The sequence below is a fragment of the Mirounga angustirostris genome, unplaced genomic scaffold, assembly GCF_029215605.1.
Source record: "Mirounga angustirostris isolate CCGP_5_RB_7025 unplaced genomic scaffold, mMirAng1.0.hap1 SCAF_1, whole genome shotgun sequence".
NCBI classification, from domain to species: Eukaryota; Metazoa; Chordata; class Mammalia; order Carnivora; family Phocidae; genus Mirounga; species Mirounga angustirostris.
In genome coordinates, this window is record NW_026991709.1 from 138724052 (window position 1) to 138749947 (window position 25896).

Genomic DNA, 25896 nt, shown 5'->3' on the forward strand with positions numbered 1-25896 from the left:
GCCTTCTGGGATTAGTGCTAAGACATGTAGCAAATCACTCCAATGCATATGTGGCCTTTGCCACCATAGGAGTATTTTTTTCTTTTCATTTGCTTGGATCCCAGTTCATTGATAGCAAGAGTAGAAGAGCATGAGGTAAGAAAGGTTAGAAAAACTGTGGTCAGAAAACACTGGACTCAGTTTGTGGTGCAGATCTATCTTCTTGATTTAAGTAGCTAGAGTGTTAATTGTGTTTCTCACAAACACAGGAGTCCTGATTTACCATCAAAAGTCATAATTAGAGAACTCAAGATTAACCAACAGAAGTTATGATCAACAACAGAAATCATAGCTAGCCAACACAAATCCATGTTAATGATGCTTAACATGGTTAACCAACAGAAGTCTTGACATGATTACATGTCAAACCAGTGGATCTTCTACTAACTTCTGAGAAACCCGGCTGCTCACTTAAGTACAGACAATATCATCCTCAGGGAATGCATTACTGTGGAGGAATATTTTATGGAATTAAGGTATAGTACATCCAGGATTCTCACTCTGTCTCGGATTAGAGCTGAGGGCATCATCATTTGTTCATTTAACAACTGTTTATTGACTATCTACCATGTAAATTCCCTGTCCCAGTACTGGGGATATTCAGCTAATATGCACCCATACAGTTTTATGAGGTGTTGAAATACTGAAGTACTTCCCTACCATCTGTCGAATAGCCATTGCCTCCAGTCTTTCCCTACCCCCACCCAAGTCCACAGTCTTGGTTCCGGGGAAGGCACCTTAAACACTGCTTTGAGGCCACGTGGGAGCCCAACAACCTGCCCACTTTAGTTCTGGGGAAGCTGGCCTCCTGTCCCTGCTTCTCTGTCAGGGCATCAGCAAGGAAGAAGTCGCACTTGCTGGTGGTACTGTGACACCCAGTTGTAGAAATCTGTGATACCCATTTGGCTCCCCGGGACTGTGACTGCTGGCCACAGCCTGGCTTTCCCCCATGTTGCCCATGTATCCTCCGAAGTGAACAGTACTATTTAATATTTTAAATATTATACTTGAATTGGAATAATATAGAAAGATAAGCAAATACCAGGGTTACCTAGAAGAGGAAGCATTTATGTGTGCTGGGATCAGTCAGAGAAGGCTTCCTGGATGAGGTGACATACATCTTGAAGACAGAATTTTTCTGGGTTTACTGGGAAAAGGATGTTTCAGGAAAGTGAGAATAAAACTGTGGGGGTGCCTGGGCGGCTCAGTCAGTTAAGCATCCAACTCTTGATTTCTGCTTGGGTCATAATCTCAGAGTTGTGAGATCAAGCCCTGTGTCCTGCTTGCACTGAGCATGGAGCCTGCTTAAGATTCTCTCTTTCCTGCTCCCTCTGCCCCTCCCCCACGGCCTCCCCCCCAACAAAAAAGAATAAAGTTGTGGTGTCAGTAACCCTAGACTAGTCCCCTGCAAATTGCAGTTTTTGCCCATACAGGTGGAGGACCTGTTCTTCCTTAGTCTTCAAACACCACCCCTTCCTTGCTCACAGAAACTCCTTCATCCTCACTTTCAAGGCATCCCACCTTGTCACTCTCTGGTGTGATGACACACTTGGAATCCCAGAAATGTACATCTGGAAAGGATCTTGGAAATCAGCCACCCAAGCCCCTCACTGAGAAGACGAGAGAGCTTCACCTCCTTGGGCTGAGTTGCCCAAGGCCACATAGTGGTCATGAGGAGGCTGCAATCCAGCCCCTGCACTTCCTCTCCACGGCTCTTCCTCTCCTGTCTCCTACCTCTTCTCTCTCCCTCTTCACCCCCCAGACTGCTCCTCCCAATGGGACCAAATCCTTCCTTTTACACGCCCAGCTTCTCAGGGCTTTCTCCTCCAGATGTGTCTCTGCCCATCCACTTGTTTAAAGGACTATCACCCTTTGGATGCAGCACTTCTAAAGCCCCTTTTTACATATGACAAGATTGGGTTGCAGTTTTATTTCTCAAACATGAGGCTTCCAATTCTAGGCAGCACAGGTCCATGGCTCTCCATCTCACTGAACCACATAATGAGAAGCACTTTCTCTGAATTCCTCAAAGAGAAAGTCTCAAGTCAGTGCCAATCTGTCTCTAACATTTGCTTAGCTCCCTTTTCAGCGAGAAGTGACAGTCTGGGGTGCTCAGCCCTTAGCAGATCCAGTATCTAGTGAGAGCGAAATAATATCTGATTATTATTTTGCTTGACTTTGCTTTTATTTGTGTTATATTTGCCTTTTAATATTGACAGTTAGTGCTGGTTTTCAAATGAAGCCAGAGATTAAAGGTCTTCCTCCATTTTAAGTAATGTTAAAAATAAAAGGAAGAGTCAACTTAAGTAAAAATACTGAGTTGATAGAATTGAGGTGGCATGGGGCTCCCGTGTCACCCACAGGCACACGTTAGGTCCTCAAAGCCTCAAAGCAGTGGTCTATGAGGAAATAAGGCTTAGATAATAATATCTCACATCTCCTAGGAGGAGGATTTGTAGAATGCAAACCTCTCTTTGGCCTCAGAGGGCTTTTCTGTTTACCCAATCCATGTATAAAAATACCTCCCAGCATATATGTTAGTCAGCAAGTATTCTACCGTGGTGGAAATGATTTACTGAAACTTAGACCTTCTCCTGATATCTAGCCAAAAATCTGATTGGAAAACCAAGAAGACCTATTTAGTTTCTGCCGACACTGTTACTGAAGCAGACTGAGTGGATAACTAATGACATAGAAAGTTCTTTACTTCTCTCTTCTTTCATTTGTATATCATGAGATTGTTTTTCTCCCCGTCTTGGTCACTCACTAAGAATTTGCTGAACTGAATATTTTTGGCTTTTTAATAAATGGAGGAGGTCACCTTTGTCCATACCTCACTGGTTTCACACATGCAAAAAAGACTGGATCTTCCATTGGGTCAGTGTTTCTTGGCAGGAGAGCAGTGCAGTTTCTGTAAATTGAGTTTGTACATCTGGCAGCCAAAAGTGTCCTGTAGGTATATTTTTTGCATGAAAAGATATGTTTGAGGTGACCACTCTGCACAGATTTTCTATTAGAGGCTCGGAGTATTGGTAACCTGTTATTTTAGATTTGGAGCATATTTGTAGCTCCAGAGGTACCAAAATAAACTGTTTTCTTGGAAAATGTGTGTGTCTGGGATGTGACAGGAGTTGCAACCTTAAACAAGATTTCCAGGCGTTTACAGTTGAACCATGCCAGTAAAAATATGTTTATTTAGACATTAAAATCCTAGGGTGCCCACGTAAACATCCTAAACAATGTGTGTTACATGAGCTTTCTTTGTTAATGTGCTTTAGCTCTAAATGTTTTTAGTTCTGGTTCCTGGAGCGTTAATGCACTACAGGGAAAGTTGAACTCAGATGGTGAGTCTTATGTGCTGTTTAGCACATTCGGTGGCGTGTTTCTTACATCCAAGAGAATTGTTGCTAATGTAGGTAAAAGTCACATCACAGTTGAGAAGGTAAAGCTCCCTGCTCTTAATACTCCTAGCAATATGGAGGTATTTGTCGGGCAATTAGGAGAGAGAAAAGACAGCAGGTATACCCTTCACTCACTGCTCATTCATCTGTGGAGTAACAAGCAGCCCTTGATTATCCATTGTCTGCAAAACCGTGTGGGAGAAATGAGGAGGACAAAGAGGAGAAGGTGGCCACCATGTGCTCATGAGTCTGCAGTCTGCTTTATTTCATCAGCTTTTCACAAAAATTGGGATAAACTGCTGCTTTTGACAAAGTATAATTTTCAGAAAGTTGAGAAGTAACAACTCATTCAAATATTCAGTAAGCACATAGTTGAAGATTTATTGAACTCAAGAATGAGAGAAATAGCAGGATGGCAAAGCTGGTTCAAAGGAGGATTTGAGCAAAATATATAGGTGGCTAGGTAGATTGCTTGGTAGATAACAGTGAAAGGAAGAAAGAATGCTGGGATCAGACTGCAGAGTCAGATACAAAACTGGTTAATGTCCTACAAGGCAATAAAACAATGCTCTTTGGTTGTATTTCAGCCAGACAGAAATCTTTGCACCTATCCTTAACAAATAGATTTGGAATTTACCAGCCTTTTACAGTCTTTACGGAGCCTGTGTCCAATCCATCGTAAAGAGTAAGTCAAACAAAGTTACATTTCCCAAGAGTGTCCGATGACTCTTAGGTAAGCTTGTCAAAAAGCTAATGCTGCAGAACAGTGCTGTCCCACAGAACTTTTGGCCATGATGAAGATCTCCCATACATGTGCTGTCCGGTGTGACAGCCACGAGCTATGTATGGCTCTTGAGCATTTGAAATGTGGCTAGTGCAACTGAGGAGTCGGTTTTTAAATTTTATTTCATTTTTATTAGTTTTCGTTTCAAAAGCTATTTGGACAGCACCACTCCAATGTGCCATTAAGTGGGCAGGCCTTTTTATGCCTTGTTTCCAGCCTTGGATAATATTTGTCTAAACGCTCTGTAAATTAAATCATATTTTAGATGTTGTAATGAGCTAAATATGTGGGGAAGAAGTGGAAAAGACTTTCCTGAGAAGCCCTCATTCTTCCCTGAATCTTATCATTTCTTTTGCAGATGTGATGCCTCTTATATTGGGTTTCTTGATAGTGGGCTCACCTGAATTTTTCTGGCCAGAAAGGGAGCTGCTTATGAAGTTAAGTCTGTTTGGAGGGAACCCAGCTCCGCATAATGTTCTCCAAGTGAATTAGCTTGGTACTCATTTTTCCTTCAGCAAGATAATAATGGTCATGTCTAGTTTTGATTAAAAGGGGCTTTCTGATTTGAAACAAAGGGAGAGCTGACTATTAATATTTCACAAGGATTTTAAGGCTCAAACAAGTTAATTTTTCTGCTGCCATCACTTCATGACTCAGACGGAGCAATCAATGCAATGATAAGGCTGGTTTTGATTTCTCATGAAACTTGGTAGTTCTACTTAGTCTTCTCATCTTCTTGCTTGCTTGCAGGGCTTTTTCCGCAGAAGTATTCAGAAGAACATGATTTACACTTGTCACCGAGATAAGAACTGTGTTATTAATAAAGTCACCAGGAATCGATGCCAATACTGTCGACTCCAGAAGTGCTTTGAAGTGGGAATGTCCAAAGAATGTAAGTGGAGGCTCAAAAAACTTTTTTTCTGTCTTTGTCTAATCTATAAATATGATTTGCTCAGCTTCCAAAATCAAGTCGCGGAGGACAGAGTTCATGGAACTCAGACGTGACACTCAGGATAGATTGCCAAGGCTAGGTGTAAACAGAAGGGGTAGGAAAACAGAAGAACTGCGGGGGTTTTCAGGTAAAACTGGAGTGGCAGTTGGGGAAAAGGCAGGAGCTGTGTGTTGTGGATGGCGGATCTGTATTCCAGAGTGGTACTAACTCCCCGTGGGCTTCAGGGCCACGAGGATCTCAGGTATATCACACAGCCACTTAGAGACTCCATTTCCCCATCCTGACAGTGGGAACAAGAAGTTGTGCCTGTATCAGTGGGAACAAAATGAGACGAGAGGCATGGATATTAATGGTAGTAATAATCAGCCCTTTTTCAGAGGGAAAGGGGGCATAAAACTTCTGTTGTGGGAGAAATATTTAGAAACTCGGTGCATTGGCATTTTTCCAAACTTGATTTAGGCTTTTTTCCTCCCAGCCACCCCCTCCTCCAAATAACTATACATTTTTTAATGCAAAAGAGAACATTTTAGTAAATTAAAAATTAGCGGTCCGTAAACATCTGATAATGGGGACTTGAAATATACATCATTTAATAAAGACAGTATGTACACTACAAAAAACTTCATTACTTACATTTCTCTCTTTGGTGCTTTCACATGGAGGGGACATGAAAGTGACAAGAAATGGCTTGGCTCGGGCAGGCCTAAGGAAGACGTAGGGTTGTGTGCCGGGTGAAGCACTTAATGTGATTGCAGCTGCTTCATTCAGCCCATGACTTGGGGATTTGGTGAAGGCAGATGGTGAGTGAGGCACTGGGCTCGTGGTGTAAGAGGGCGCTGGGGATGCCTGAGACATGGCCCCTGCCCTCTAAGAGTATGAGACAAAAAGCCAGGTACCAGGGAACCTGGATGGCTCAGTCAAGGAATTGACTCTTGATTTAGGCTCAGGTCATGATCTCAGGGTTGTGAGATGGAGCCCTTCATCAGTCTCTGCTCTCAGCGGGGAGTCTGCTTGAGATTCTTTCTCCCTCTTCCTCTGCCCATCCCACCACACCCCCACCCCAGCTCGTGCATGCTCTTTCTTTAAAAAAAAAAAAGCCGGGTACTTCAGTCATGATCTTACAGGCTGGTTCAAAGATGCATGTTACAGGACAAAGGCGCTCAGATTTTGGGACTGGGAAATGTGGCCATTGGGTGGTGGGGACACTGAGGAGGGAAAGGTCCCAGAGCCAGCAGCACTGCTCTGAGGGTGCTCAGCTGGTTGACTGGCTTTTTCCTGGAGCAGCTTCTAGAGGATGTTGCCCAGCATCCATTCCATACTTCACCTTTCCTAAATGTACCCAGGGTTTAATATGCTTTTCCATTTCTTGGGTTTCTATACTTGAGGAAAAAACAGCAGGATTGGGAACAGTTCAGCTGACTCAAGCCGGGCATCCTATTCTTTGTCCCAGCTTGTCATATTCTGTTACTGGTTCATAGCGTGAATTTGTAACCTAGGCTAGTCCAATGAGAATGAATTCAAAACTTGTGCTTAGTATCCGTAAAAGAGAACAAGATAAATTAGACTTGATCAAAATAAGAAATGTCTGCTCTTCAACAGATACTGTGAAATGAATGAGGGGCACCTGGGTGGCTCAGTTGGCTAAGCGACTGCCTTTGGCTCAGGTCATGATCCTGGAGTCCCGGGATCGAGTCCCGCATCGGGCTCCCTGCTCAGCAGGGAGTCTGCTTCTCCCTCTGACCCTCCCCCCTCTCATGCTCTCTCTATCTCATTCTCTCTCTCAAATAAATAAATAAAATCTTTAAAAAAAAAAGAGAGAGAGAAAAATAGCTATAAAGGACATTATTGGGACAGTGAGTGAAATCTGAACATGGACTGTAGATTATAGCATTGTAATATACTGTTGTATATTATATACTAGGAAATGTGAGTTAGATGAAGGGTGCACAGGGGTTCTTTGTACTATTCTTGTAACTTCTGAGCAAATTTGAAATTTTGTCCTAATAAAATGACCCAAACAGAACAAAAAACGCATGCTTAGAATATTGGGACAGTTCCTGATGCATGTGAACAAGGAAGCAAGTAGCCCCAAGTGCCCCTAGTAGCTATCCTCCAACTCCAAGGGAAGTCACCTCTAGGACAAAGCAGGCACTATGGATGGAAGAGTGGAAAGACAGACAGAAATAGGGCCCCGAATGGCATTATTGAATTGCTACACCAACCGACCCTAAAACCTCTGCCTCCAGCTAATTTTGTTATACTTGCCAAGAGGTGCCCATTAAAGCAGTTGAAGTTGGGGACTTGTTCGTATTTAGGGTCCTGATGAACAAGAATGGACTGGGTCATCAGACAGGGAAGCATGCTGCCAATCCCTCCTGGGAGGGGTTTTTTCTTTTTTCTCCAGAAAGTTCTATGTGTGGATGATGGGTCAGTTGACCACATCCCAGCCAGTTCTCTTTGATCCCTCCACACTTTAGAGCTATTGAATTACTTAAAATCAATGAATGTGAAGATACAGAGCTAATATTCACTTAGCCCAGGCCCCCCAACCCTGCCATTGAAGAGAAAAGCATGGCATTGCCCTGAAATAGCCAGATTTTTTTTATGTGTAAGTGAGACTCACAGGATGATCCCCTGACACTCCATTTTTGGTCTGACATTCTGTAGACATGGCTGTCACACTGCAGTTCTGTGGGAGAATTTTAGTCTAGGCTGAAATTATAAATGAGTAAGCCAGATGTGGACTCAGGGTAAGTCAGTACTTTTGCATTTATTTTGTGTGGGCTGGAGACCCATTTCCTGCTTACATTACTTAAAACCCATATCCTGCTGCTCTGTAAAAACTGGCAGCTTGGTTGCCAATTAAAAAAAAATAATGTTTACACCCACAGGAAAACTCTAGTTTCAACCCTCAAGGAACTTATCACCTTAATTAGATTTAAAAATATAGAAATGAGAAGAAAATGGGATCATTATGCCCAAGTATACAAAAATAAATATATTTTCCTTAGAAAGAAATTGAAGGGAAAGGAATAAACACTTGGAGTATAGAGACTGAGGGTCTAATAGGATCTTTTTAAAGTTGAAACAGAAAGAAGCAGGAAAATATGAGAATCAGTAACCAATTATACCACAGTGTTCGCAACTGAAAGGAATCCAAGCATAATAGAGACTCATAGAATGTTAGAACTGAAAAAGGATCTTAGAGATTGATTTTCACTCACCTCTCTCACTTGACATAAAAGCACACTGGGACCCAGAAAGATGAAACTGTCTTCCCAGCAATCCCCAGCTGGCTAAAGACAGAACCAAGATCACAGTTCAGTTCTTCCCTCTTCTTGCCATGTTTTCTCGGCAGTACCAAGATTAGCAAGATTTGCATTCAATTCTTGCTGTAGGTCATGAGGACTCATTAGAATGTGTCAGAACTTTTGGGATGCAAGTGACAGAAACCTCAGCTCAAACTTGGCATTAGCTTAAAACATTGGCACAGGGAACTGGACAGTCCAGAGTAACCCATATGCACCTGAGGGCTTGCCTTCCTCTTCGGGGAATGGTTCCCCTTTGCCTCCCACAGCTGTTTCTTACTGTGTTGGTTTTGTTTCCAGGAAGATTTTATAAATGGCTACTAAAGATGCCACCAACAGCGGCGGCTGAGAGTCTGCCTGACACAAAAAGAGGCCCGGGGCCCCGTCATTCCATCAGTGCCCTGGGACCTGGTTCTCATTGGCCTCGTGCGCCCATATAACTGTCCCACCTTGGGGGTGCTGGAGAGGTAAACCACTGTGATTGGCTAGGTCTGGATCACGTGCCAATCCCTGGAGCCCAGCCCTGGGGTTGATCCCGCCCAAACCAGGTGGGCCAGGAGTGTGGGAGGAAAGCATCCGTAAGTAGGGAATCGGAAAGACAGAAGGTAAAAACTTACTCCATGCTCAGGAAGACCCGTCAGGTCCCACGGTGCTGTTCTTATTCTTTGTGCTGTTGAAGGAAAGAAAGAAACCTAAGAATCCTATTATAGTAATAGCTAACGTAGCCTAGGTGTTTTCTATAGGCCAGGCACTACTTAACCATTTTTAATACTTTGTCCCATTCGATCCTAACAACAACTCTGTGAGATAGATTAGTTATAATCCCTTCCTTCCCCTTTTTTTTTGGGCAGATGTGGAAGCTTAGGTACAGAGAGGTTAATTAATTTAGGGTAACACAATTAGTAAGGGGCAGTGCTGGGATTTGGATCCCAGTAGTAATACATACTACATGCCATAAAAAGCATCTTTTACAACTCTGACTTCCCTTTTTGATGCTATTGCAAGTGGTTAATTAAACAATAATCATGCTCCTTGTTGCATATCAGAGATGTACCCCCTAGAAAATCATGTGCAAATTTAATTTTTATAGCTCAAATTTGGTTTTCAATGTATAAGGGGATTTCCTAGTAAAAGAAATCCTTTAGTGTGGCGGATCGGAAAAGCATGATTATTTCTTCCTGTTTCTGTTCTGTAAATGCTGGTGGGTATACCTTGTATTTTCCAAGGGCTTTGTAAAACTAGGGGAGGCTTTTTGCAGAGGAGTAGCTATTTGTCAAAGCACGGGATCTGAAAGCGGTAGCAGCAAGTGAAAAAAAATCGATTTTCAGCAGCATTCTAAAAGTGGTACAAAAATTTATGAAGAACTTAGGGAGGAGGCAAAGGAAGCAAAATGACTCAAAGTTGAGTGATGAGCTACTGCTGGTGGGGTGGGAGGCTCGAAACAATGTCAGCAAAGGAAAGTATGTGGCCCTAAAATAAGAAATAAGAGAATAAAGGAAGACATAAAATTTAGGATTGTGAAAGAGATGTCCGGACAAGCTTATGAGACAGATAAACCACTAATTGTCCATGATGGGGAAGGAGAAGGTTTAAGACGATGCCACATAGAGACCGTAGGAGTATATATAGAAAGCCTGACCATGTACATTTGGGTCAATTACAGGAACCCAAATGAATAGTTCAAATCCTTAATCCAAGGATCAGCAAACTTTCTTAAAAGGGTCAAATAAGAAAATATTTTTGGCTTTGTGGGCCGTGTAATCTCTGTGTCTGTCACTATATCCCAGAAGGAACCATAGAAAGTACATAAACAAAGATTGGTTGTGCTCTAATAAAACTTTATTTACAAAAACAAGCAGAGGGCTGGGTTTGGCCCAAAGGCCACACTTTGCCTACTTCTGCTTTAGGTTGCTCACCCAGTGGTCAGTGACATATGCCACCTGTGGTTGCTCTGTGATCTCATGCTCAGCTCATCTCCCACTGTCATCTGCTCCTCTCCTACCAATAGGCACCCCCACTTCCAGCCACACTGGGCCATGCTGACCCACGAGCCTCACAGCTCCATGTTTCTCTGGAGGCTGTACCCTGGAATTGACTGTCTACTGCCTTCCCTTCAGATGAGCCCCAGGAGCTGGCAGAAATGTCATTTTCTCTGGGAAGCCTCCCTGAACCCCACCCCACACTCCACACCATTCATTCTTCCCCATGTTCCTATAGTGCTTTGAATATACCCCCATGAGTCACAAACTTGATTACAGTGTGATTCTTCACACACTGCTGAGGCTCCCTGGCTTGACTGATTATAAACTCCTAAAAGGCAAGGCAAGCATCATGTCTTCCTCACCTTGTAGCCCTGAGGTTAGCATGATGCTTTGCTCAGTGAAGTTAGACTGGTCAAGTGGTTAAATGTGACTATTTATTTATTTAAATTTTAAGCGGGCTCTGCCACCAACAGGGGACTTGAACTCATGACCCCAGGATCAAGAGTCCAATGCTCCACCAACTGAGCCAGCCAGGTGCCCCTCGATGTTGCTATTTTAAAAGACAACAGCCAAATCCAACATGTCCCTAGCTTTCCTTCCTGAAAAGGTGTCAGGCACAAAGCAGTTCTGGGTATGCATGCCTCAGCCCTTCACTTACCTGCTGTGGGCCCAGAACAAGTTCTGCAGCTTCTTTGGGGTTGTGTTTTCTACCTGGGTAAGAGGAACTTTAATATTGACTGACAGCCTAGGCATGTGAGAACTGATGCTTTTAATCCTGTTTAGACAACAGGGTTTCTCCAATCAGCTTCCTCTTGCCAGTTCTCTCCCCTAGAGGACATTAGATCTTCTGGTGGATTTGCTGTCGAAAATGGTTGAGCAGAGCAGGCATCTTGTGTAACTGTGCATGGCAAAAGCCCAAAAAGGCGGAGAAGCTAACATGGACAAGTGGTGGGATTTGGGGCTCACTTGGCCAGTTCTAGGCCATCAGGTTGCTCAATGACAAAAAAGGGGATCCAAGGATGGGCTAGACATTGGGGTCAGGAGGCCAATAGGAAAATGAAAGATACGAAGCAGGCCAGAATCAAGACTCATGTGCCATGATAAAGGGGAAGTAGTGGGCTCTGGATGCTTCTTACATTTGACCAGGTTCCTCTGGGCCTCTGGCCTTCCAAATGGAATGCCCTTGCCCCATGTCTGTAACAGAAACACTGCGGAGGTTACTGTGCCTGCCACCCCCATTCTGTTGCTTTTCTTTCTGAAAAACCCCGGCCACTAATTCACAAAGGAACCTCTTCATATTGCCTTTGAGCTTATGTTTATGTGGGCCATGCTTTTTGAGTGGTGGGCAAAACATGTCTTTGACTTTGCTTGAGAACGCTGTTCAGCGTTAATTTCACAACAATTTTGCCCCCCTGACAGTTGCATAAGTATATTTGTAGAATAAAGCAGTTGAATAATCTCTGATTTGGGGAATCCCTGAGTGCTCGTTGACACCTTCTCATTTGGGGCATATTGAGCTTAAAAACAGCTTTTTATAAAGTCTTTAAATTCTGATTTATCCCTCAGACACGAATGTCCCCACGGGTCGATTGGCTAGAATGAATGTGCTTTGCGTGGACACTTTGATACCTCCACGAGAGCTTTCTGTTGTTCTGTGTTTCATTTCCCCTCTACTGTTAAACTTACATTAAAACAAACCTTTTGGATTAAAGGCACTTAACCTCGGTTAAAATCACTACTGTTGAGGCGCAAATTATATCGATGTGCTCATTGGTTCCATGGCTGGATTTTACTGGCTTTAGAACGAGGAAATTCATATTGTAGGTTGCCCTGTGTAGTTGGGAAATTATATAAAAATCATCATCAGGGCACTTAATGTCTTTCTAATTTTAGTTTATTTCTTCATTTGTTCCCGTGTTGCGTCCTGGCCTGTTACTGCCTTCCCAAGGTTCAGCGTGAGCGTTTTGTTCTATTGCACCGAGAGGCAGCGTTAACCCCGCCCCTCTCCTTTTTACCCCATGCACGCGCACACACACAAATCCCCCACAGAGCCCCCCAAAAGTAAAAGAAAGGCTGGAAACTTTTTATTTTTGTATCTAAAAACGTTGCAGAAGCTGGAAAGTAAAAATCTGCTGTCCCTTTCCACTTGCCAAATGTTACTGTTTTCCTGCATCTGTTCAGGAGATTAAAAAAACCCAATTCCGTTTGGGCACTGGCAGCCCAGTGATGTCAGTGCCACTGTGGGACTTCAGGCCCATTAACACTCAGACTGCAAAGGAAGTATTAAAATTCCTTCAGCTTTACTAACACATTTCTCCCTGCAGCCTGGCTCCTGGAAAAGGGACGCTCAGCACATTCTCACCTCAGAAAAAGGAGAAATTTCCGTGATGCAACAGGACAGAGCTGAGCAAAGGAACAAAGGGCTCTGAAGTGAGCCTGAGCTGGGTTCAAATCCAACCTTGCCGTCTGGCTGCCTCATCCTTGGCAAGAGGTGCCATTTTGTTTCAAGTGCAAGGAGCTAACCTACAACGTGGGGCAACCTTGCTGGATTGTTTCGTGCATCGCCCATTAGGAGGATGATGCATTTAGCACCCTGCGTGGCACACAGTAGGTCCTAAATAATGATCGCTGTTCTCCCAGGGAGATTCTTCCTCTGGTGGTAACACGGGCTCTGTTCTGTGCTCTGGTTGCTGCTGCCACAGATGCTTTTTATTTTAATAACTATACAGCCCAGCTCCTCCTCCAGGAGAAAAGAGAAGGGCAGAGGCTCTCTTCATTCTGAATTGTTTATAACACCACCGTGTAGATATACAGCCCCAAATATTATGTTAAAGCTTGCAGGCATAGTTTCTAAAATAAATATCCGCCTTCCTCAGCTACTGGAAACTGGGAGGCAGATGGCTCATTTGCCTGGAGATGCTGGGACGTGTGTAATCAGAGAATGGGATGGGATCTTGGTATCGTGGAACCCAACTCCATGGGGAAAACCGAACTGGGGTATTAGAAAGGACGCCTGGGCCCCTCCCTGCATCAGTCAGCTCAAGGTGAGGCCATCGGGGTGTCCCGGGCAGCGTCCACTTGGCACCGGATCACCAAGGAAGCAAAGTCTCTTTCACTCCCTGCTTCCTCCTTTGTTTGCCCCTAGGGTACCTTCCATCTCTCTCCACCCTTTATTTGGGACTCTGGCCCACCTTCCCTGAGTCCATCATCTCCCTTCTCCCAACCAGATCTTACCCCTGGCCTGCTTGTGCAGTCAGCCGCATGGCAGGAGGGACATGGGTGATAATAGGGCAGTCGGTGGTCCCAGACTTTATATTATATATACACTTAAAGCACACTGCTGGCTTTAAGCCATGGGTCCTCATTCCAGTTCCGGGAACTTTTCAACTACACCTCACTTCTCTAATGACCGCGATCTGTGGTGGATTTAATGCTACCCAGTTTCAGTATCTTCACCCACCTTTGCTCCCAAATCGCATTTTCTATCATGTATTATTTAATTTCACGTCAAGTTCAGTACAGTGTTTTCCCCAGAGTAAATTCTGCACACAGCCTACAAGAAACCTAATTTGGGGGAGCACTAATCTTTGTATGCAATCATCTCAAATCGGAGAGTGATGAAGTCAGTCCCTTTTCCATATTCGTTCGATCTTTGTATTACTGATGAGAAAATCTCGGTTCGATGCCAGTACATCCTTAATTCATACCTCTTAAACCTTTGCTACTCCCTCTTCCTACTAGAGAGAGGACAGGCAGCTGTACCTAGTTAGGACGAGGTTTTATTTATTTCGGAGGTGTGCAAACTTTCCTAAATGGCCAGACGGTACATGGTTGAAGCCTCACAGGCCCTTCAGTGTGCAACTCTTGACTCTCCCACTGCGGCACGAGAGCTTCATGAAAGAGCGTGGCTTTGTTCCAGTAAAACTTTATTGAGGCAATCAACCTGAAAACCCTGTTTGTTTTTTACTCTTAACTCCTATTTATGTCAGACAATACTGCTTTTACCTTCACAGCAGTAATATAAAATTCTATAAATTTTATTTAAGCAAAAAAAAAAAATCAATTTAGTTAGAAATCCTAACAGTCGAGTGGCCTATATGTGAAATATCATGAAGGGGGTTCTACATGTTAGTCGGTCAGGTGTTCCTGTATCTTGACAGGAATGGAACAGACTCTGGGGGAGCCTCAGCCCCTTCCAGAGCTCCCTGTAGTGCTTCAGTTGTTGGTCAGTAGCCCGCTGACCTGCCTTTGTCTTGCTCAGGCCCCCTCAGCCCTTCCCCCATCCTGAGCTATGGGCAGCTGAGTCTTGCTTTCTTGGATCCTCTGGCTTTGGTCCTGTCCTGATACAACAAACGGTCACTGAAGGGGTGGATCTGTCCCGGTGGGATTTCAAGGATCAGACCTCAAGTTGCACTGTTTACTCCCCTTTCTGAAGAGCAGCAGGGTAAGTAAGGTAACTGGCTTAAAGCACAGACTTGAGGGACAGTCTGGATTCTGGTCCCGGCCCACCACTCACGTAGCTGTGTGATCTCAGATAGGTTACTTAGCATCTCTGTGCCTCTGGTTCCTTGTCTGTGGCACCAAGATGACAATAGTACCTACCTCATATGGCTGTGGTAAGGAATACATGAAATAATTTATGGCAGGAACTGAAGGCCTTTCTTAGCTAAGCGTTAGCTCCTGTTGTTCTTCCTCCTGCTAGGATAATGATCCATTCTGGCCTCCAAAAACTGGCCTCATCGGTAGAGTCCTTCGTGACTATACAGAGCAGCTGATGCTCCTTATGGTCCAGTGGTCCATTTACTCAAAACAAAAGATACTCTTAAATTTGACATTTGTCCTTGGGGCTCAGGCCTAACACCCACAAAGCAAAGTGTCCTCTCTGAGCCAGATAATCCCATGCTGGGATTCATGGCCCGTCCTCACTTACAGAATCCGTTCCAAGTGTATCGGCATGGGCAGGGCCCTGCACAGCTGGCTCAGCCTGCCCCCGCCTGCCCAGGACACTGGCCTCCTGTCATGCTCCCCAAAATGCACCCCCCGACACACTAGTCACCACTGACTACTCAGCATGCCTGTCATGGGAGGCAGCCTCGGGGTGTGTGTGCTGATCTTTCTGCCTGTGATGCCCATCCCCAGCTTTACCTCCCATGCTTCTTTCAAGCCACCTTTCTCCTAAGTATGTACCCCCATTTCTGTAGTAACAGGAAGCAGGTGTGGGTCACCCTCACCTCTCAACAGTGTGATGTGTTACAGTGTGGCACCTCTGTTCGGTGACTTTAAAAGTCAGACTTGCTTTTGAGTCCAGGAGGTAGGTAGTTGGGTGTGTCTTTACTAGAGAAAGTAAGAAAACAAAGTGTTCTCTATTCTCACTGTGAGCATCTTGAGGGCAGGCACAGAGCCTCATTCCTATCTGAATCCTTAACTGAAAGCCCAGTACCTTGTACCTAATAGATATGTCTGGAATGAACTGGAGGTAAAGAGCAATTGAGGAGTACAAATTCTGAATCAGGAACTTTCGTCTGATCTTTCCAAGAGTTAGAGATTTAAATCTGGTCCCACTGACACGATGAGCCTGTCTTTCCCTTCTGCGTCCTTCCCTAAACGTGCACCATACGAGTTCTAGCACATAATTCCTTGCATGACAAGGAGTCTCACCGTTGTCTGGGTCCATGGTGGACGTAACCAGATGGAGCTTGTAAATAAGTCCTGACAGGGAAGATTTGCTCTCTCTCAAAACGGTACACACCTACACACCATATTTCAGCAAATCTATAGTTTGTTAAGGTGCACTATTATTTTATGTGCCGCTAAAAACAAAAGAGCAATTAAACGAGGGCATGCCAACGATTGCAAGACAGGTGGCAATTGCAGAGAGGGAGAAACCAGATACGAGCCCTGTAGGAAAAGGCAGCATCTCACATTCTGGGCTGGAAATACTCTGTGTTTCCATCTTGAGCTGTTTTTCATTCTGCTTTAAATAGACATTGATAAAACCTCAGTGCCCAAAGACAGTCCGTGGCCCAGAGTTGACTGAATAAATATGCAAGTGCTTCTAAAATAGCTGGCAGAGAGCCCTTTGTTTGGAAACAAATGTCTCCATGAAAATAGCAACCCGAAATCTCCCCGCAGTCCCTGTGTTCTGGGGCGATGAACATGGCCCTTTAAGTACCTTCTCCCAGTGACAGCAATTCTCTGGAGGGTGGCTACCTAAATTGCTCAATAAATCCGTGCATAGAGTATGGTCTGAATTTGCTCTTCCTGGAGTGGTATTGAGCACTTAAACCGGTTTCTTCTCCCTCTGCTATCGAAAAATATTAACTCTCACAGTTAGGTTATTTCTTTCATCCGTCTCCCTTTAAAGCTGGAAAACAAAGAGTTGAGCAATTATTCGATGAACTAGATTAATGGAGACAGGCATCTTTTTATACTGGGACCGAGGAGAGCAAACACCCTATTTCCTCACGAGGAAGAATGTTTTTGTCCCAAATTCACACTTGATTGTCCCAGCACTTCATTTCACCAACATAAAATACCTACCTGACTTTTAAACATTTCTGATGGTTTTATCTTCAGAATAATTTTAGGGCAGAAGTGTTCTGTTTTGATGTTGGAGAATGCAAGTCCCCCATTTTCCTTGTTTTTCAGGGCGGGGTGTTTTATGACATTACTTGGTCAGGCTTATAAAACAGTGTTTTGATTCCACAACATTGTTTAAACCTGTTTTAAAATAGCACTAAGGAATTCCACTGGCGTTTCAAAATGGATCCACTTAGGAGCCGGTCATATGATACAGCTCTTCCAAAGGGAAAGATAAAAGTTGCTTCTAGTAAACCGTCAACTCAGGGGATTTAATGAGGACAGGAAGAGAATCAAGTGCAAAATGTAATGAGTGAAGGATTCCCACTTTGTGTCCTGGAAGTTGTGGGACTAAGCGCTTGAACAATTTTAGACTAAATGGAAACTTGGCTTGGGCGCCCTTGGACTCTGAGATCTCAGAAATGTGAAAATATGCAGGCTCAGAATGTACTCCCCTCCCCACCCACCCCCCCCCCAACACCAGTGGATGGGGCCCAGTGAGTTATTTCTGGAAGAGAGACATCAGGACTTCCTCCTACCTCCTGGGGCTGAGCAAACTCTTGGAGATGGCTTTCCCCACATTCCCCAGCATGATGATGGGATGCAGGTCCACAGAATGCAAAGCCCCATTTTGTTTTTACAAATAGTGCCTTTTATAAGGCTCCGTGTGCCTGAAAAAGAGAACTATGTCCATGAAATTGAAATGTGGTGCTTTCCTCCACCCGAAACTCTGACATTCAAAGGACTGACAACACCAAGTGTTGGCGAGATGTAAAGCAACTGGAACTCTCTTATGTGGCTGGTAAGTATAAATCAAGCCAAAGTTTGGCAACAGCCCCTAAAGCTAAACATACCAGGGTGGCTCAGTAATTCTATTCCTGGGAACATCTTCAGAAGAAATGTGTGCATAGACCCACCAAAAGATAGATACAAGAATGTCCACAGCAGCTTATTCATAATAACCAAGCCCTGGAAACAACCCGCATATCCATCAGCCGTAGAATGTGTAAATAAATTGTGACATATTCAAATAATGGAATATTCATAGCAATAAAAAAGGAACGAGCTACTGCTAAGTGCAGCAGCCTGGATGAATATCATAGACATAATGTTGAATAAAAGAACTCAGAATAAAAGAACATTCTTTATAATTCCATTCATATAAATATTAAGAATGAGCAAAACTAATCAGTGTGATGGAGGTGAGTGTGGTGGTCACTCTCGGGACTCGGAAGGGGCACCTAGAAGCCTCGTGGTGTGCTGAACATTCTAATCCTTAACTGGTATATACTTAACTGTGTCTGTAATGTCTTAACCTCAGTCAAAAAGAAAAAAAAAAGATGGAAATGTGGGAGGAGTGTTGGAGAGTGCCATGCCATCCTGTGCATACAGAAGCTGTGTTCTCACAGATGAGAAGTGTAACATCCTCTCGTTAAAAGAATCCCCCTCCCTTTCAACACATTAAATTATCTCCAGAAAATGTATTGACCTTTCTGCCTTTGCCTTTTCTTCTCATTTGGGACCTTTTTCAGTTGCAGCTTTGAATGCATACAGAGCACCAGAGATGGGATGTTATCCCTGATTTACTCTGAGTTCTCTGAGGATGGTTATGTAATACCTGTAATCCCATCAACGCACCTAAAGAGCTTCTCCCTTTGGTGCCATGCACTGCAAATTAATAGCCCATGGATCCATTTACAGCTTGTTGTGTTTTGGAAAACTGTTTCAGCCATCAAATGGTAAAAGGGCTTTTAAAAAGATGAGAGTTGTTATTTTTATATGTTAAATTAGCAGTTGTATCAGTAATTCCTCTCAGATCTGTAGTATGACCAAAATTGACTTATGAACCTGTGTGGATTCTGGCTTAATAATTAGCCGACTGTCCCTTTTCTCCATAATGAAAAAAAAAAAAAAAAAAGTCTTTTTCATTTTGATTGATTCATTACAGGCAAATTTGTGAAGGTTTGACTGATAGAATAGACAACATACTTTGTTTTTCTTTTTTCTTTTTTTCTTTTTTTTTTTTTTACAGCCTTCAGAGTCATTTCTCTGTGATACTCTTCACATTTAAAAAAAGAGTTCTGGATTTACAGAAAGTCTGTCTTAATTTCCTTGTCCTTTTTATTATTTTTAAAAGTATTTAATATATACTGACAGAAAAGAAGACAGTAAAAATTGCTTCTTTTTGTAATACCCGTTGGCAGTGGAACAATTCGGCATCAGAAATTTAGACATAAAGACATAGGTTTGGTGGGATGGTACATCAGAGTTCATTTAGGATATAGAATATGACTTTAAACATATCAAAACATGGAAGTAGCATTTCTGTAGATTGATAAATATAAACTCCAACACTTTGTATAGATATATATTTTTAAAGATTTTATTTATTTATTTGAAAGAGAGCGAGAGAGGGAACACAAGCAGGGGGAATGGGGGAGGGGGAAGCAGGCTCCCCTCTGAGCAGGGAGTCCAATGTGGGGCTCGATCCCAGGACCCTGGGATCATGACCCAAGCCGAAGACAGACGCTTAACAACTAAGCCACTCAGGCGCCCCTATAGAGAAGTGTAACATCCTATGAGAGATATATTTATCTTTCAATGCCATCTTCAAAGAATGCAAAGGAGTTTTAAACAGTATTGTTAGAAGCCTCTGGGTGGCTCAGTCGGTTAGGTGTGTGACTCTTGGTTTCAGCCCAGGTCATTATCTCATGGGTTGTGAGATCGAGCCCCACATTGGGCTCTGTCCTCATCAGCGTGTCTGCTTAAAGATTCTCTCCCCCTACCTCTACCTCCACTTGTACATGCTCTCTTTCTCTAAATCTTTTTAAAAAATACTGTTTCTTAAAAAAAGAGTATTTTAAAAAAAATTACAACTCAACAATAAGACAACCCATTTTTTAAATGGGCAGTAGATTTTTGAAGAGACATTTTATTTATTTATTTATTTATTTATTTATTTATTTATTTATTTATTTATTTTTAAAGGTTTATTTGTCAGAGCGAGTGAGCACAAGCAGGGGCAGCGGCAGGCAGAGGGAGAAGCAGTCTCCCCACTGAGCAAGGTGCCCGATGCGGGACTTGATCCCAGGACCCTGGGATCATGACCTGAGCCGAAGGCAGACGCTTAACTGAGTGAGCCACCCAGTCGTCCCTTGAAGAGACATTTTAGCAAAAAAGATAAACTAATGGTTACTAAGCACATGAAATGATCCTCAGTATCTTTAGTCATTGGGGAAATACAAATTAAAACCACATTGAGATATCATTCCACACCCACATCAGAAAGACAATAACAGATGTTGGCAAAGTTAAGCAGAAATTTGGACCCTTGCACACTGCTGATGGGGGTGTAAAATGGTGGTAAAATGGTGAAGCCACTTTGGAAAATAGTTTGGCAATTCCTCAAAAAATTAGACATAGAGCTTATTGTATAAGCCATCAATTCTCCTAGGTGTTTACCTAGAAGAAATGAAAACATGCATCCACACAAAAACTTGAGAGGAATGTTTGTAGCAGCACATTATTCATAATAGCCCAAAGTAGAAACAACTGAAATGTCAATTCAGGAAAAGACAAATTGTACATGAATGCAGTGGACTACTCAGCCATAAAAAGGAATGACATACTGATACATAGTACAACATGGAAGGCCCTGGAAGACATTCCACTAGGTGAAAGAAGCCAGACACACAAGGCTACAGACTATGAATTCACTTATATAAAATGTTTGGAATAGGCAAATTTATAGAGACAGAAAGTATATTAGTAGTTACCAGAGAGGCTGGAGAGATTGGGGAATGGAGAGTGATTGCTAAAGGGATTCTTTTGAGGGAGGAGGTATTACAACTTCAAGGATATAATAAAAACCACTGAATTTCACACTTTCAAAGTATGACCTCTCTTTAGCATGTGAATTATATTTTAATTTAAACAGCAGCAACAATCATAGGACTAAAAAAAAAAATGTTAGGCTGACTGAGTTAAGGGAAAAGAGGAAAATGAACTTTGGAGTCAGATGAGGTCACTGAGGTGTATGTATATTAGACGAGGTTCCCATTTGGTTTGGTGTTCTTGGTAGAGCAAAACAAGGATGAAGTCAGTAGCAGGATTCTTGGTGTCCACAAGATGAAAACAGCCTCATTATGCAGAAGAATCACAGATTTTCCAGACACTGATGTTGGAGATGAATGTCTCTCATGAGTCCTTATAAAGAGAGTACTGGGAGATGTCATTTAGGATGTCCTTGACATTTTCGTTGCTCTTCCTTAGGACATCCTTCCATGTAGTTAAAGCTCATCTGTTTTCCAGACTGGAATAAAAAGAGCAGAGAAAAGCAAGACAATCTGTATGACCCTAGACGCCAAAAGAAATAATTATGGAAGTGAAATTAAAGAGTCAATAAAGATTGTCACCTCAAAACAAGGGTTGGCCCTCCTCCACGTTCAATTTCAAATCTTATCATTTAAAAGCTTTCTCCTTCAAATACTGCCTTTCTGGGTATCTCCTCAGTTTCTTTTCGATCTTCCCTTTTAAGGCAAAAATCAATAATATCTTGGAATTTTTCTCTTTATTAAGGTATAATTTACATATATTAATGGTGCAGACCTTAAGTATACTGTTCAATAAGTCTTGATAAAGGTGTACATCCTTCTAACCACCTTTCAAGTCAAGATACTAGAAAGAGACTAAGGGAACTTTCTGGGTTTGGAAGATTCCCTGTCTTGATTTTGGTGGTGGTTACGCATGAAGGTAAACCATTCTGATGTCTCCCGCCAGAGATTAGTTTTGCCTGTTGAATTTCATCTGCATGCAGTCATAGTCTACACTCTTTTGTGTTCCGTGTTTTTCATTCATCATTATGTATGTAGGATTTTTCGATATTGGTGCACGTATCGATTGTTCCGTATTTTGCTGAGTAGTGTTCCGTTTTATAGATACGCAGTTCTCACTTCAGTGGATGTTTGGGTTGTTTCCAATTTGGAGCTATTATAATTAAAACTGTCATGAAGATCCTTGTACATGCTTTGTGGGGGACATAAATGCTTACCTCTCTTAGGTACATACTCAGGAGTAGAAATACTGGGTCATAGGGGCATGTGTGCTTCATTTTATAAAAAAATGGCCAGTTTTCCAACGGTTTTACCTACCATTTATACCCCATCAGCAGTCTACGTGAATTCTAGTTGTTTTACATCCTTGCCAAGCCTTGATATTTCAGTCTTTTTTAAAAAATTTTGACATCCTATTAGATATGAAATGATACCTCATTAGTGGTGTTTGTTTGAATCTTCCTGATGACTGATAACACTGCATTTCTTTTTAATTTAGCAAAAAGTCAACCTCTTGTTAAATTAGAAAATATAAAACAAAACTGTGCATAGTTTGATCTCCTGTTTGTAAAAACAAAGCTTGGAAGATATAGCTCAATATGTTAAAAGCTATTACCATATTTTTTTAGCTTATCTGTGTTGTCATTTTATTATTTGTTAGTTTGTGACAAAGAAGAAAAGCTATTTAGAGGTTAACTCTTAGAATGATTGAGGTAGAACTTCTGTTTTCCGATTGTCTAGCACTTGAGGCTAAGTAACGTTGGGTATCGACAGTGCTTTAGACAGAAATGGTTGAGGAAGTAGACGCCGGCACTGTTTTTGCATTTGTCTGTTTCCCCAGCAAGGGACAAATCCATTTCCATACATTTAGACATCTTGATTTCTGAGGATAACGTCCATTTCTACCTCAATTTAATAGACCATAAATCAGGGGTCAGCAGACTTAAGCCTGTAAGCCAAATCTGGCCCACCGCCTGTTTTGATCAATAAAATTTTATTGGAATACAGCCACGTACATCCATTTACATATTATCTATAGCTGCTTCTGTGCTATAACAGAATTGAGTAGTTGGGATAGAGACCATACAGACTGCAAAGTCTAAAATATTTACTGTCTGGTCCTTTCAAAAGGAGTTTGCCAGCCCCTGCCATAATCCATTCACTCTCTTTAAATTTTCTATTTTAATTCAATCACCGGTTATGAGAGTTTAGTTTCATGCCAGACGTATGTGCCTTTTGTAACTGCACCTTCGTTACTGTCCACTTCATATAAACTACTAGTGGTTATGTGCCTTACGATCATATCTCGGTAATTCAGCAGGGACCACATCTAATTTCAACTTTGGACTGGAAATTCATAAACAAATTCTTTCCCGGCATCATCCCCAAATCTTTTCACATTAGAGGGAGGAAAATTAAAAGGATTTTGTTCTAGATAGAAATACAGTGAATTATAAAGCCATCTCTCTTCTTTGAACACACACAAATGTGAACTTAAGCATCCAACTGATAACTCTTTTTAAGGTATAATAAGTAGTGACTGAATATATGAGCTTGATTTTCTTTTTTTTTTTTTTTTAAGATTTTATTTATTTATTTGACAGAGAGAGAGCGAGAGAGGGTACACAAGCAGGGGGAGTGGGAGAGGGAGAAGCAGGCTTCCCACTGAGCAGGAAGCCCGATGCAGGGCTCGATCCCAGGACCCTGGGATCATGACCTGAGCCGAAGGCAGACGCTTAACGACTGAGCCCCCCAGGTGCCCCTGAGCTTGATTTTCTTGTCTAGAAATGGTCTCTGAAAGCAGTTGTAGGAGAGAGAGTAAATTGAGCAGTAGTACCAGAGTCAGAACAGGTAGTATCCCAGAATGACTTCTCTTTGTCTAAATGGTCACATGTTGTATTAAACCGCATACATTATATATAATGAAATGCTTTAACACTTACATCCACTCGTGGCAAACATATTACTCTACACCGGCGCCTTTTCTAAACTACCAAAGAGGAACTTAAAACAAAGACCCTAAATAATTAGCATGGTGTCCGGGCCCATTGTAAAGACAGACTCCAAGGTAGAAGAACAGCCACTGCCTCTGTTTTATAACTTGTAATATGAAGATAGACATTCCTACCCTTTCCACTAGATATCTAAGGAGTTTGTGAGAATAAAATCTCAAGAGTACTGTGAAAGTACTCTGATGAAGCCACATGCTTGAGAAACAGGAGACGTAATTGTGGTGAGTTTTACTGGCCCCCGGTAGCCCCCATCGGAGGACAGGGCAGGACTTGTCACCTCAAATCCCATCACCCACGACTTCCCATGTGCACAATACAGAGCCCATCTCCAGTGGAGAAATGTATAGATTCTTTCCCAGTAGAACTTTCCTGACCTACTTTGCGTTCCAACTTTGCTCACCTAAAAGATACAACCATCTTTTCTAGAGTTTCCGCCTTGAATCTAATTATACGAAACCGGGGGTGCGTCAAGCATCGCCTCACATCCAAACTCGTCACGGGGGCTTCTGCTTCAAGGGTGAATCAACATGTGCACTTGGCTGCTACAGGGAGCTGACAGATCCGAAGTTATTCCTGGGGCGTCTGACAGTTTCTAGGATGTTAAAAAAAAAAAAAAAATGAGATCCACTGGGGCTTTGATTCTGCTGGACTGTAACTCCTTAATAAATGGAGAATAGATCTGTGCACTAGGCATGAATATACCCTCTGTGGCCTATTGTAATCATGGTCTGTTAAAAAGCAATACACTGAGAGTCCCAAAGGTGAGACATCGGGAGTAGCCGGGTGACCATGTGCAAGTTACCTCACTGGGCATTATGCATCCGAACCTCTGGGCCATTGAGGCAGTGATTGGTAGATTCCTTTCCAGACATCGCCCCATCTGAGACAAAAACCTGCAACATCCCTTTAATTAGAATCTGTAAGACCTCTTCACTGGAAATCATATTTACTTCCAGGACACAATTACAGTGAAACCTAATTCATACTGTGCTCTGCTCCTAATAAAGTAGACAGAGAATTGTCAGGTGGTTTGGGAACGTGTGATGTGCCAAGATTGACTTTTCTTGCTGCTTTTTCTTCCTATGTCACCCCTTTACATGGGGCTCTCTGAACACTCCCATCATGGCGTGCTATGAAAGAGTAACACCATTTTCGAGATGAGATACCCGAGACACAAAGAGGTTAATTACCTTGCCCAAGAAAATATATAATAGAAAATGTGTTAAGCAGAAGTAGTCAAGAGGTGGAGTTACAGGCTTGGCATCAAGAGAAGTAAAGTTATAGTTATGCACTCTACAGTTTCTAGGGCTTGCATGTGAATATGTAGATGTAAAAATCTGTGAGAAGATTTGTACTTACCCCATCCTGACACTGTCTCTGGGCAGTAGTTGGGAAGGGAGAAACGAAGAGAATGGGTATAAATAACCCCTAAGGAGGCACGAGGAGTGGGGGGCGTATCTAGAGTAGGTGGCAGTATTCACACATCCCCTCCACCCCAAGTCCCAGGCAAAGCCCACTCATCACTGGCTTCTCATCCTTGACTTTGAAGGGTTCTTCACTTAGTAGTAAGGTTTTCTTTTTAAGTCCATGAAAATAAAGCTCCCAGGGAAAGGTGGCAGGTTCGATCACTTTTTAATATTTTAGAAGAAATAAGTGTTGGCTCTTATTTTGTAAGCACATTTGGAAGAGGGAGACAAGGAGAAAGAAGGTTTGGGGGAGAAGCAAAGATGGAGAACACGGGAAGGTCTGGCCCAGAATCAACCATGGCACAAAATTTACTCTGGAAGCCCAGCTCTGGAAAAGTGAGAGGTCTTCAGATCCTCACTGAGGCCCCAGCAGCCCCATTCCTAAGGAGCCTCTGTCCTGCCCTCCATGCCCTATGCCTGTGGTAGACCTGGGGTGTGGTTGGGTATTACGAGTTAAGGCCCTACATTCTTGTCTCAGGGTTCTGTCCATAGAGCAGGAGACCCAGGCTGGTTGGTCTCCAAGAGTCCATCCAGGCATGGC

The 25896-nt window shown here is 42.7% G+C and overlaps 1 protein-coding gene across 3 annotated transcripts in view; it reads left to right on the forward strand.

The window, feature by feature from the left end:
* RARB (retinoic acid receptor beta) overlaps nt 1-25896 on the forward strand; it is a 167187-nt gene that overhangs the window by 64463 nt on the left and 76828 nt on the right. For all 3 annotated transcript variants that reach the window (XM_045903901.1, XM_054504465.2, XM_054504464.2), the window contains one exon: nt 4975-5116. In XM_045903901.1, the coding sequence (XP_045759857.1) occupies nt 4975-5116 (142 nt within the window). The remainder of the gene's footprint in view (nt 1-4974; nt 5117-25896) is intronic.